Below are 14,349 nucleotides of genomic sequence, written 5' to 3' on the forward strand. Positions count from 1 at the left end.
CTCGCCGCCCTCTTTATTCACCTCCTTTAGCAACATGTGAATTTTTGCATTTTCCTAAAATGAAGTCTGCACTCAAGGAGAATGCTTTGAGTTTGTTCATGAGGTGAAGACAAAAATGACTGAAACCCTGCTGCAGTGCTTGGATAAGAGGCAGAACACATTCATTTGTAGCAACAAAAATAGAACGGGCAACTTTTTTCCATTACTTAAAACTGAATTACACTAGTTTTAATATTCAGCAGAATATATAAACAAATAGCCCATACTACTTTTAGCTTAAGTTGATAGTAATCTACTTTTTGTTAACAAGTCAACAAATTCAACTAGACCTCAGCAATAACCTCCATATTTAAATGCTATAAAAAAAACAGTTCTCAGAAAAGACAATTAATCAGACATGGTGAAGTAGGATTTAAATGAGTCAGCAATTCAATATGCTTCATTCATTTATAGATAATTTCCAAAACAGTTATTCTAAAATATGAACAGTTAACACAAGAATGACTATATCCTAATGTATTTAAACAGAAAGATCATACCTCAGTGTTATTATACCATCATCTGGGGTAAAGGTGCCTTCAAGCAACTATTATTACATTTTAGTCTTGATATGTTAAAAGCCAGTAGCTTCCTCACCTGTTTTTAGTGAATGTAAACCTCCAATGTAAATTTCCTTAGTCCCTCATTGTTTACTCCTTCTGTCTGCTCAATGGAAAAAAAACGTCCGTGAAAGTGTTCTCTGTAGAGGCAACCACAACGATCTAGCTGGACATAAAGACCTGCTAGCGTGCCACTCCTCCTCACTCTCCCTTGCTCTCTCTTTCTCTGTGTCTCCCTTGGGGAGGAGAGAACAGCTTTCTATTAAAGACCCATCACCACAGTTGGGAGAAATCTAAAGGAATCACGAGTAACTGGAAGTGACAGCGAGCCACTGGAAAGCTGGCCAGGAATTAACACACAAATGCACGCACACACTCAGTTACTGTTCAATCCTCAGCTTGTCAGTCCGCTCCACCGGACCAATCCTTCCTACAGCAAACCTGACACACAGTTAACTCATGCAGTTGCACCTCACATTTTCTGGATTATAGAAAGGCTGCCAACACACACTGAAAGCTTTACACCATTTGCTCTTTTATGGACTCAAATAGTCGCCTGTGAATCGGATCAAAAGAAACAACTGAACTTGTGTATCTTGATGTGGGACAGCTCTTTAAGATCACTTTCAGTAGATTAAGTTTAACAAAGCTGCACTGACATGAGTGAAAAACTCAGATAACGCTAGTCACTATTTACACAAATGCCCCAAGATCAGCACCAGAAACTAATATTTGGCAATAAAAACATATCATCAGCCATTTTTCTAGATCAATCTTTTAGACAGAAATCAAGAATTGTTAGAAACCTCTACGGATTAAAAGACTGAATGTGCCGGTTTGTGATGAAAGGCTGTGTACCTTTAAGTTTTTAGTTTGACAAATCTGGGAGATGAGTGGCGGGTAAAGAAGATATTCTACTCAATATAATAGACATCTCGCATTCAATGACCACATCTTGTAATTCCTTATTTGTCATATTGAATAAAAAACAGATATCCCTTAAATACTGTTAATCAAGAGAAATCAAGAACATCTGTCTACCGTGAGTCTTCTTGACTCAGTTACCTGGATTGTTGTATTTTTAATGTCCATTTGAACTTTAAATTTTGCTCTTAGATGTGTTATTTTCCCTTAATTTTATCACTTTCATGGGCCTGTGTAGGAAACACATAATTTAATACACTGCTCCTTAGTACTCAAGATCAAAACGTGAAGAAGTTATCAATAGAAGCACTATAAAACAATATGATGGTACTAAATTTCTGCATTGTCGCAGCAGTATTTCTTGTCTGACACCGGTTTTGTTGTGTGGTTTCAACAAGTGTCTGAGCTGTAAATTGATCTTGAGCTTTTTCTTGTATTGGTTGCTTTTAAATGTATGACCACTTGACTACAAATCACTCAGCCATGCCACCACGAGCACACACAACTTGCTCGGACTACGCAGTTTATTGCTATTCTAACATTAGACACTGGAATAAGGGTAAACAGGCAACAGCTGGAAATCAGCTTTACAAAGAGCGGAAATAAAAAGACAAAGACAGAGTAATTTACATTTGACAGCTTAAGTGATATTGCCACTTTTTACTGATCTGTTTCAATTATTTATGTTTTAACTGTGACTAAGCCTTAACTTGAAACGTTGTCTGAGTTTGTTTTTCTCCTGAGGCTGTTTTATAACAAATGCTCATCAGCATAATTATGAAGCTTTCTTATGACCTGTGACCTGCATTGTAAAATTGTCATTAAGAACCAGTTTTATAATTAATATTAATTTTCTAATGCTTTTGCTTTTTAAAATACATAGCTTAACTGTTACAGCTAAGGCAACACCTATCCATCCCACGAGGCCAAGACACAAAACCATTCATATCTTTTTAGCCAGTGCAAAGTAATTCATGCACAATATCTAGCATGACTCTGCAGAGGGTGAAGGGCACACATAACCTGATATTGAAGCAAAAACTGTGCATAAAACATTTGAGAAGTCTGATCATATTAGACAAAATTTAGTGATGAAAACGAGGCCAAAATCACTTTCAAGGTTCTGTGGACACAACTTGCATGGTGATCTAAGAAGTTAAATAGAGCAATGGCCATTATACAAGAGCAATAATTAAGCCACTGTTATCAGGAATCAGCTGGGTAATCTCTCTGATTCTTCCTACTAGTAATCTCCTGGTAATCAGGAAACATTTAATGTTTTATTTCTTAAATTAAAAGCAAATTACAGTGATTTATTTTATATTTTTATATTTTATGTTGAATTTAAATTAATATTATTGGGGTTTTTCATTTACATTATTATTATTATTATTATTATTATTATTATTATTATTATTATTATTTTACATTTAAAACAGTGTTCCAGCTTTTGAAATTAGATTTGCAAATTACAACTGTTTCAGTGACTATATCTCATTATTCTGTCCAGAAGAGCAGATTCACACTGGCTGACTCAGTGTCATATAAATTAACCGCACATAATAGACAGACATGTACATGAGAATATTGAGATTACATTATGATTTATTAAATAGTTTGCGGGTGGGCGGTGGAGGGAGGGGGGGGTATTAACTGTTAGAACTATATGTATCTGACAAAGTGGACTGATTTACAAGGGAGACTAGTTTTCAGTCTGTACTTACTCTTCATCTGTCTAAGTGGCCCTGCTTCTGCCGGGGTGACAGAGATGTCCCCGCCTTTACAGAGGAGTGGTGAAGACAGAGCATGGTGGTCAAAATGAAAAACAAAACAAAGCAAACAGACAGAAACAGGGGAGAGGATGTGTGTGGGAAGAGAAAGGTGAACAATAGTGTAACAAAGGATTAATAGAGAGAAAGATTTTAGGACAAATGCAGTAGAGGGATAGTGCTCACTTGACAAAGACAAAACAGAACTAAAACTGCAATATTACAATATTTAGAATCATCAGAAGAGAAAATAAATTCATGTTTTATCTTTTCATCATGCTAGTGCAAATTTATATATAAACACTTATTGTAAATCCAGCTTCATTTGACCTCCTGACTGACCAGCTCTTCCTCAATTTGGTAATATGGTGGTTATCACTATTCAGTAAAAATAAAACTTGCAATTAATTGTTCCTTGTATCTTCAAACTTTAATTTGTTGCAAATACACACAGGAACCTTCCAAAGTGGACTTGAACCATTTAAGAAACACATAACCAATCACAATTAAAATCTCCCTGCAATGACAGCAACACGTGGTGTGAGACGTATCATTCTGGCCAGAGGGGCACTTAGGGAAATGGCTAAACCAGATCTCTGAGTAATGGTAAGCCTACATCATTAATTTATTATTTGTTATTTAGAATGCAGGATGGGCGCAACTCATCTTAACCTCGGACGTTTACATAATACCCATGACTATGACTGGGTCTGCTTTCTAGGGATGATTGCATTACAAAGTCTGCAAGCAAAAACAATAAATTAAAAAAGATGATCAGTATCCGAAATTTGTAGAAACGAAGTCTGGAAAAGAGAAAAGTAAAAAGGATACTCACTTCCTGATGAAGAAGATGGGCGTCGCTGTTGGGTGGAGGTGCTACTGGCATTATTCTGGGTAGTTTGTGATCCTGGAGGTAGTGGAGGAGGTGGAGGGGGTGTTGGCAATACATTGCTTGGAAGAGGAGGAGGAGGGGGTGGTGGTGGTGGTGGAGGAGGTGGCTGTGGGACAGACTCCTCTGTGGCGCCATTTTCAGAGCTGTGGGTGGGACTATCGGTGGGTTCCTCCAATAACACCGAACCCTGTTGGGGAAAAAACAGATGAAGGCTGCAGGCTTTATCCAGTAAATGTAGTTGTTATTATGTTTGCCAATGATAGACTTTCTCACTGATAAAACAATGCTGAATTACTGAAACAGGAAACAAATCCAAAAGCTTTTTTCCTTCAGTCATTATTCTTATTCTCCCATTTCAATTTGTCTCTTAAAGCTAAATAAACTAAAATGAAAAATGGACCAATTCCAATTACTTATCTTGCTTCTGAAAATACATAGTTTTCCTTTGTTTCTAAACATTGCATGTTGGCAGTGAATTTCTTACTAGATTCGGCTTTAAACCAGCATGCCGAAGCCTCTACTGGGCTGCTTAAGCATTAAATTCTTGCACAGAGGCTTCTGACAGATGAACGCTACCCTCCCTCTGCTTCCTGCTGTCTCTAATCAACTCATAAAACACAATACCCTTTTACCAATAAGAGAGTTAAAATGTCGTAATCCCAAGGGGGAACCTCTGAGGGGAAAACGGTGGGAACAAACCATCTGTCACTGCAAGTGATAGTCTTGCACGCGTCTGACGTGCTCCCAAAGCGTGCCATAACTCTGCTGGGGGCAAGTTAATGGACCGTGACATTTAACTCAACCCCACCCCTACTCAGCTTTTCAGACGCGTGCTGTTCATTGTGGGCCCCTTCACTTTTTAACCCCCAAGAGAGCTGGGTGGGGGGGGACCATGTCCAGATGGGCTTTGGCAGCACGTGCCACTTCCACTGATTAGCCAGTCCATCTGCTAGGGTCCTCAGAGAGCGGGAGGGGCCCCATTGGGACCTTAATTGGCTCAATGTGGATTATACCCCGTGTCAACCCAAATCCCCCCCCCCTCCATATACTCATGCAATTTTAAAAACATCTCTCCTGGGACATTGATGAAGATGCAACAGACTGTTAATTCATTCTTTTCTGCTAGTGAAGTTATGTGGACATTTAACCAGTGATTTCATTCATCAATAAACACAAACATTTTACTGATTGATTTAAAATGTTACATTTTGTCTCAAGAAGGATGATAAAAATATTTACTGCAAATTGAAATTTTACATGTGGCAGCTTGTATTGCCAAATCTGAGCAAACAGTTATTACACAAGCCTTTGGGTTTAACAGAAAATTACATCATAGCTAAATAGCGGGGATAAATTAACTGTTTTAGCTTTTGATGTTTATGTTTTACATATTCTGGCTGAAAGTGCGGATATGTGAATCACAGGCTTATATGCCATTTATTCTTGGCTATGTACAGAATTATAATCACACAATGATGAATCTTTTTCTACATTTTGTGTCAGCTTCCTACTGGGTCCTCGCTTGTCCAGAACCATCCTGAGCATGTTTCAATATAGCTGCATTGACAGTTTACACAATAAGGTGGAGACTCAAGAGGCAATGGAAATGAGGGGCAGTTTGCATCAGGTGGAAAACAAAAGCTCAAGAAGGCACAAGATTATACAACATGCTGAGTGGTAATGCTCAGGCAAATAGAGCAGTCAGTGTTGTAACCTAATGCCAACACACAATCACACAGCTTAACCTCACCCAGAAGCCTCACCTTATACAGAACTGGGATGGCCACACAACCCTGGACAGGATACTCAAGGCACTGTATTTTATAGCTCTAGTAGCTTCATACTATGTGATGTAACCAAAGTAAGCTAGCTTACTATACATACAACATTTTTTTTATGAATGAATTATATTAACTAGTCATGTATACTTTTATAAAATTGTAAAAATGCATTTAGTTTGAAGTTTCCTCACTACTCCTAATTAGAGATATGTTTCAGAGATCTGACCTCCTCATTGGGTGCCATGTCTTTGCTCCCACGGGGCTCGGCCGTGTCGTTGCCCAGGGTCTTGTAGTAGTCCCCAGTGCTAGGCTGCTTACTGAAGCTCCTTGACCTCCTGTTTGAATCCACACGCCGCAATTTATCGTGGTTTTCCCCCGGAATCAGCTGCTTCAGAGATTAAAAAAAACCAAAACAAAACAGAAATAAGAGAAAGAAATGTGAGCAGCTTTAAATTTGTTTGATCTAATCTACTTGTTCATGTATCTTATATAAAGGAGTCAAAGAAATATAAAAAACAATTATTTTTTTAGACAGCAGTTGCAGACACAGATATTTGGATGAAAAATAATAGAAGCGCTGATATTTAAAAGAAAAAAAAAACGAGTGGTGAAGAAGCAAGTTTATTTGAATAGCACATTTAATGTACAAGACGATTCAAACTGCTTTACATAAAACATTAAAACCATTACAGCAAAGTGCAGAAGACACATGAAACAGTACAATTAAAAACAAACTTTCAAATGAAATAAAATAAATTAATAAAAGACAGACAGGCTAAAAGAATAAATCAAAGAAAAGCTCAAATTCAAGAAATAAAAATTACAGTGTGAGGCATTAACTCTTGTCTTGATAAAAAGGAGCAGCAAATTGAAAAGATGTTAAATTTGATTTAAGTTTCATGGCAGGATGGCAGGAAGTATCTTTATTATAGTTAAACAGCAGCACACTATACCGCATATTTACACTTCTTTTTTTCCCTCAGATTAGCTGTCTCATGTGACCAAAGCAGCTTTATTTGGAAAAGAGAACAAAGCTTTAATCAAGTCCATGTGAAACCCCTGGCACCTATGTTTCCTCCTCTTGGACCAAAAGGCCTATATGTAGCTTTCATACCAGTGTAAAGAAGATGTTTTTTTTAGAGTAGACCACAGGTCATTCATTCGGCCCGTTTTAATTTCCGCTCCAACATTGATCAGACAGTCAAACACCACATTGAAATGTGGTGAAAGTCTTCACCACATTCTGCTATGTAGGTTAGAGTTTACATATTCATCTGGAGTATTCAGGAATGTATTGTCTAATTCCTCATCTTTCATTGTTAGTGGCTAGTTTCCTGTCAGTGTGTGGGTACATTTCCCTAATGCAAAAAACCTCCAATTTGCATTTAGTAAAATAAAATAAGTCAGCATTAAACATTCCCATAAATAATTATTTATTCCCATAAATCATGTTGTATCAAGAAAATGAATAAATAAACAAAGAATCTTTTGCAAACTTTATATTCTCAAAAAGGAGACAAAAGTTGCTCAAAAAATATTTAGTCAAACCGAGATATCGTTTTGCCATTCAAATCTAAGACTCTGCGACAAATTTGTATTCAATGACATCCAAATGTTTGCAAGCAGCATGTCACAATACCTCGACCAGTCCCTCAAATACCCAGATGTCTGACGTTAACAATGGCGGAAACAATCGGCAGCTGACCCCTGACCCCTCCTTCCTTGTGGTGTCATGTTTAGAGTTATAATAAGCCCCTTAATCATGTTGACTCATGTCTGCTGTCAATAAGATGGTCCCTGAGCTCTCATCATGTGGGAGGGTAATGGAGCAGGGAGTGTTGCAGATGGTTTGTCAACAACAGCAATTGTACCAAGCATTTTGGCTGCTCCCCCCTCCCCAATCATACAAGCTTTCACAGGCATCCTTTCTTTCCATTGTACAGATCAGTCTGTCAGCATAAAGTCATATTTTTTTGTGAGTGACGATAAAACTGGTTTTAAATTTTGCATATAATGTGTGACACTGTCAAAAGTTGCTTAGCCTGTTTGCTGTTAGAGATAGTTCGCCACATTTGCATATATTTGTACACAAGTAAGAAGTTTTACTAAGAAAAAAAGTAATTATTAGTTCAGAGTTTAAAGTATAATTCTACAACAAAACCTTTTAAACAGAACAAAGCAAATCAGTTGTATGCATACATCTCAGTAAATGCATTAGAATAACTTTCCAACTGTTCAGCAACCCCAGAACCTTTAGATAAGCTAAAGTTTCGACGTAGCTTGTAAAACATAAACTTCGACTGTTTCATAAGCAAAGCTTTTCTATGTACACTTCACCTTAGTTTTAAGAATCCACTTTTACAGTCCTTCTCTTGTCCAGACAGAGCCACATCCACAAAATCCAGTGAAGTACAGAGTAGCTGTCACCAGATCCAGAGCTTCACCTTCTTTCCACTTGGTGCTGCGCCTGTCACTGTACCTGCCCTCTCACTTTATCCACAGGCCTCATCAATAACTTATTGGGCCAGCACAGCAATGGCGATGATGTCATCACCAACCCACAGACCAACCACTCCCCAACCCTGCCCAGTTTCTCTTATGCAAAGCACAAACTCCCATGTGCTGCTCTGAACCATGGACAAACACATGCAAATCCCAAAGGCTTTAGGGTTATTAGAATATTCTAGCCTGTGACAAGAATTAGAAGCAAAATTAGTCAGAAATAATACTAACAGGAATATATCAAAGTCCAAGTTATCTGGTGGGGTGGTGGGGCGTTGGGGGGGGGGACGACTGCTGTTCAAAAAAAACCTGAGCGGTGCAGCTGTAATGCTCCACACTGAATAAGTCAAAGCAAGGGCAGGCAAATGTGCTGAGCAAAGCATCAACATGTGCTCCCACAAACACCTAAAACTTTCTTAATGTAAAACTATTTTCAGCAGTCGTATTGCACAATTTGTTAGTGAATGAACAAAAAGCATATTTATATGTTCTCTGTATATTCAGCTTCAATATGTAATAATGAGATGAGTCCATCTGATCACTTGTGTCCCTGTCACTACGACAACCTAGGTACATTGTTTTTCGCTAGGCATAGTGTACATAATGATCTTACCAGTGTGTGTTATTGTGCACGTGTGCACTAGTGCTGGCTTCTATTCAATTATTAACGAGGGCGTGCCCTGAGCTGGTCACCTTGGGCATCAAGGGGAGAAGGGGCGGCACTTATTAAAACATCTACCCCACATGGCTCATTGTGCATGCATACAGACACAAACACAAAGAGCTTACAGTATGGTGAAAACTCTCACTACTGACTCAATAACCGTAGAATCTCATGACTTTGCATGCTAAATGTGCGGAGATGTATTCTGTGCCTAAGCAGTGGATTTTTTCAGAGAATCAGCAGGTTCTGTTGTAACTTTTTAGTGTTCAAAAGTATTTTAGACAAAACCATACTTTATATGCAGAAAAGTAATACTCATCCAGATATAACATTTGACTGCTTCTATACCAGATAAAAATCATATCAAACAGTGGTTTCATGCTGTTAAACTTTGAAAAAGAAGCACTAATATAAACAATAATTATTATAAAAAATGCACAAATCATTACCAAATTTCTCACGCTTCCACTGTCCTCAGATTAACTTATTGACATCTGAATTAGATTTCAACTTCAGAAACTAAATAAATAAATAAAGTTTGATTTGATTTGAAACTGTTCAGCAATACTTAAACCACCTAATGCTGCGCAAACACTAAAGTTAATTTCAGTCTTAATTGCTGCTCCTTGCAGGCTTTTGAAACCCTTTTGAGTGATCCATGGCCAGAGTAATTATTGGAATTAAAATCAAACCCATCATATCAGCCATTGTCCGAAGGAACCCACAGACCTGGCACACTAATGAGCATCTTTTGTGGCCTCATTAGCCATGCAAACTCAATAACATCATTGTTAGCTTCCAGGCCAGTTACATAGTTACCGAAGAGCCATGGCCCAAATAATTAGACAGAGGGGAAAACAGCAGTAATTTGTCAAATACTCTGTTCATCCTACTTCTGTAATATTAGCCAATATCCGATAAGAACTTCTTTTAAAAATTGTAGATTCACCAGAAAAAGAAATAGTTTCAACAAACTGGCTTGTTCGTGTTTGAGCCTTGTTGTCTGGGCATCATGTGTGAGTAATTGCACCGTGTTTTAATGATCCAGATGGATTTGCACAGAACAATGAACCAAACAGAAACTTTAATTCCTTTAAAAGATTGTATGATAATCTCACAAAAAATGAGGAAATGCTGGCATAGCTTTAAAGCTTTCATGACAAGTTATTCTTATTCTTTTGAGTAAACAAGAGCCACACGTTTGTACCTCATTTTTGCTGGCTTTTCTCTCCACATGCCGCAGATTGCTTTTCACTTTGAGGAACTCAGCTGATGAAGGCTCCTGAGGGGGTTGTGGTGCTGGGTAACTTGGAGGTGGAGGGGGTGCTGGGGGACACTGTGGTGGAGGCGGGGGTGGATAGGATGGAGGCGGAGGGGTCTTGGAGCCAGCACTGATAGATTTATCATTCTCCTTTGCCACATCGGTGCCGATGTCAGGGTTCAACATGTCCATATATGCTTGCATGTCTGAAATGCCTGATTCTGATGCACCTGTGAGGCAGACACAGTCCATAACATGTTAGACTGCTGGTTTGGATTCACAAAAAAGGCACAGGTAAAACTTTTAGTATTACCCACTTCCAGTGTTTTAAATGCATATGAGAGAGAAACATGACCGTGCACCTCCATAATAACAAACAGTCTGGATACAGACCACTAGGGCGCAGCACTAGTATAAAAAGCACCTTTCCCAGAAAAGAAAGATCCAAACTGTTGCATGGTGTTAGTTCCACATAAGTAAATAATTATTATCAACAAGCTTTAGTTGCCATGTAAAGGCAAGAGAGTTATGAGTAAAATATGAAAGACAGCAGAATGTGTTTTAACCACCATTCTGATTCAATAAGAATTTAATATACTTCTGAATAGAAAAACTTAATAGAAAATACAGATTAGATGTGTAATGTTTAAAACATTGTGGACCTTGATGTGCAACTGTATTCAGCTGAGCAGGTGGTCCTCGTGATGCTGTTAAACTGCTCCTCTTCTCCCCAGTGCTGGACTGGCTGGAGTTGGCTGAGTCGTAGTTGGACAGTGAGCTGGATGGCGACCCAATGTCAAAGTGTGCCGCCTGGTTGGCAGGAGGCATGGTGGTGTTAGGGGATGAGAGGCCAGAGTCAGGCTGCTTGTACTCAAGATCCATCGAGGGGTCTCGAGACAAGACACGGTGCTCCACACTCTGTCAGAGGGTGCAGTTCATGAACACAGGCATCATCATATTTGTTGTATTAACGTGTCTAATATGGGGGACCTAATTTCCATTGTACCCCAAACAACAAAACATTGATATGTAAAGATTCCTTGATCACTTGTTAGTCAAACGTATCTGATTAATTTAATTTAGATACAAAACTAAACAGTCATTATACAAGACAGATTTATTGTTATTAATATGAGCTATCATCATGTTCACTCAACAGTTCATCAATCCCATTATCTCTAAGTCCCTGATGCCTTACAAGAGGAGAAAAGTATTATGAGTTTAATTACTGCAGACTAATGAAAGATCTCACAGCTGATCAGAAAGGCGCTGGGGACTTTACTGCTCCCACAGTGCAGTGTTGCTCGTGTGGTTGAATGTCTCTGATGACAAAGCGCACAACAAAAAAGGAAATATGTTTCCCAGGTACCAGACAGGTCAATCTGGAAACGTTATTATTACCCTGAACACTGGGATTTTAATTTACTGTGACCATAGAAATCCTTATATGTTGACTGTTAGTAGCTTCAATAATTAAAAAAAAATAAATCAATTCAGGGACTCAATGGTTCAATTGCAAGTGTTTGTTATTGCACTTAAAATATGTTCTTCAATGTCGTGTTTTGGTTCTCAACAAGGTGGCAAACCTCCAGAGCCAGCCAGTAAGTAAACCTAATTATTTTTTGAACCATTTGAGATAAATGACCCATTTTTTTTCTTTTTGTATTTTTTTTCTCTATACAGAGAGATTGTCTAGCTCCAACAGAATTGTTGTTGTAGCAACATCTATTCTAGTCAGTATTGGTTTCACACGCATAGTTATAAAACTAGTTCAGAGGAATATAAATCTCAGAAGGTGTAATTTCTCATTTTGAGATTGAAAACTATGTCAAAGTACTGGTAACTATCCAGGTAATTTAAAACATGTTTTTACCGATTTTACTCAAAGGTCAGAGTTCTGTATTTTCTTCATAGTTATTTAAAAAAGTATACACTGAAATGTCACCAAAATAAAAGTCTTGAATGAGATAATAGTTTATTTTCAGTGCCATACACTGTGAAAAAACCATGTTGTGCTTATTTTAACTGGAGTAATGTTGGAAATGCAAAGGTCAAAAACTGCACCCCAAAGCAGATAATGGTTGATGTAACAGCTGTCATGTTCACGCCATTGGAAGATTGACATGGTAGCAATAAAAGCATGAAATCTTGGACCAGCACTTTTTGCAGACACAGACACATTACCTAAAATAATATATTCACTTTGAAGACATAACTCTTTCACAAACAGATAAAGTGAAGGTTAAGAATTTCTTCCTCTTTTTTTCATTTTCTGAAACTCCATTTAGGGGTCAACACAGCAGATCATCGACCTCCATCTGTCCCTATTTCTCTCTTCTCTTACACCAACTAAATTCAAATCCTCTTTCCCTACATCCAATAATCTCCTTTTCAGTAGTTACAGCCTCAACATCCATCTATTGGCTCACCATCCCTCCTTTATACATGCCCAAACTATCTGTCTTCTCAGTTTGTCTTCAAAATATCTAATAGTTGCTGTTACTCCAATGTACTCATTCCTGATCCTATCCACCCTTATAACTCCTAAAGAGAACTTCCACTTCTGTCCGCTTTCTTTCTGTTTTACAAACCATATAACATTGCAAGTCACATCACCATCCTGTTATTCTTTCCTTTCATTTTTACTGATACTCTTTTTACACATCACAGCTGACACTTTTCTCTCCCTGTTATAACCGGCTTTTATTATCTTTTCGGCTCTTTTTCACACTGTCAACTACTCGGAACTGTTGATTCTAAGTACCTCAAAACCTCCGCCTTCTCCATCTCTATCCCTGTCACCTCATCGTTCCACTTGGGTCCACTCATTTACACAAATGTTTTCTGCTTTTCTACAACTAGTCTTCTGCTCTTTCCTTTCAAAGATACTTGTCCACCTCTATAGATATTCCTTCACTTATTCCCTGATCTCATGACAGATCACAATGTTATCTGCGAATATGATCGTACAAGTAGATGTCTGTCTATCCTCACCTGTCCGGCATGTTCATTATCATAGTGATAATGAACATTTGGAGTGGAGTGGAGCAGAGTGTTAATTTAACTGTGGAGGCAGTTTTTCCTCTACTTTGAACTCTCTTGTCACTCCTACACACCACATTACTGTCTTACAGATCTCAGACACGTTCTGCGCCCTACTTTCTCAACTTCTCTGCCACTCTAGACTTCCTAACAGAAAAACACAACTCCTCTCTCGGCACCATCATGTTTTCTCTTGATCTACAAAGACACAATAAAGCTCCCTCCTACCTTCTCTATACATTTCTACGAAAATACAACAAAACAAATGCTTTATTTGTAGAACTCTTTCTTTGCATGAAACCAAACTGCTCAAAAATCATTACTTCGGTCCTTAGTCTAGCTTCCATTTCTCTTTCCATAACTTTATTGCATGGCTCATCAACTTCTCTTTTCTCTTGTTTTTAAAATTCTTCACATCGCCCTTGTTCTTAAAAATCAGAACCAGCACACTTCTCATGCATTCCTCAGGCATCATTTCACTCTCTATGAGTTTGTTAAATTACCTACTCTCTTTCAGATCCAGGGTGAAAATGTATGTTTTTGATTAAACAAAAGTTTTCATGGTTTGCATGCCCCACTGATCCCATATAGTCTTTGTTTTAAACAAGTATCTATTCTTTTCTTTAGTCAATGTGAAAATGATAAACCTCCATTAAACCACTTAGCGCCAATGTAATAAAACACTCCACCTTGGTCAGTCATAAAGTGGTATTCAAAAGTTTGGACTTAACTACCATCCATAATCATTACAATGTTAGAAAAACATGGAAAGTTATCGCTGGTTATCCTGAAGATAAGAACTTCTGAATTTTATAAAAAGTTTAGGATCTCAGCATGTATGTAAATAAAAACATATGAAAAATTAAACTAAAACAAAACATCTACAGAAACGTAAAAAAACACACAAAAAATGAC

The 14,349-nt window shown here is 37.9% G+C and overlaps 1 protein-coding gene across 1 annotated transcript in view; it reads right to left on the reverse strand.

Annotated features, from left to right (window-relative positions):
• espn (espin) overlaps window positions 1–14,349 on the reverse strand; it is a gene marked incomplete at both ends in the record, with an annotated part of 41,275 nt that overhangs the window by 12,339 nt on the left and 14,587 nt on the right. Inside the window, 5 exons of the mRNA XM_079239703.1 lie at window positions 3,248–3,301; window positions 4,128–4,371; window positions 6,192–6,353; window positions 10,339–10,622; window positions 11,055–11,310. Of these exons, the coding sequence (XP_079095829.1) occupies window positions 3,248–3,301; window positions 4,128–4,371; window positions 6,192–6,353; window positions 10,339–10,622; window positions 11,055–11,310 (1,000 nt within the window). The remainder of the gene's footprint in view (window positions 1–3,247; window positions 3,302–4,127; window positions 4,372–6,191; window positions 6,354–10,338; window positions 10,623–11,054; window positions 11,311–14,349) is intronic.

The sequence above is a fragment of the Telmatherina bonti genome (assembly GCF_933228915.1).
Source record: "Telmatherina bonti genome assembly, chromosome: 4".
Lineage (NCBI taxonomy): Eukaryota > Metazoa > Chordata > Actinopteri > Atheriniformes > Telmatherinidae > Telmatherina > Telmatherina bonti.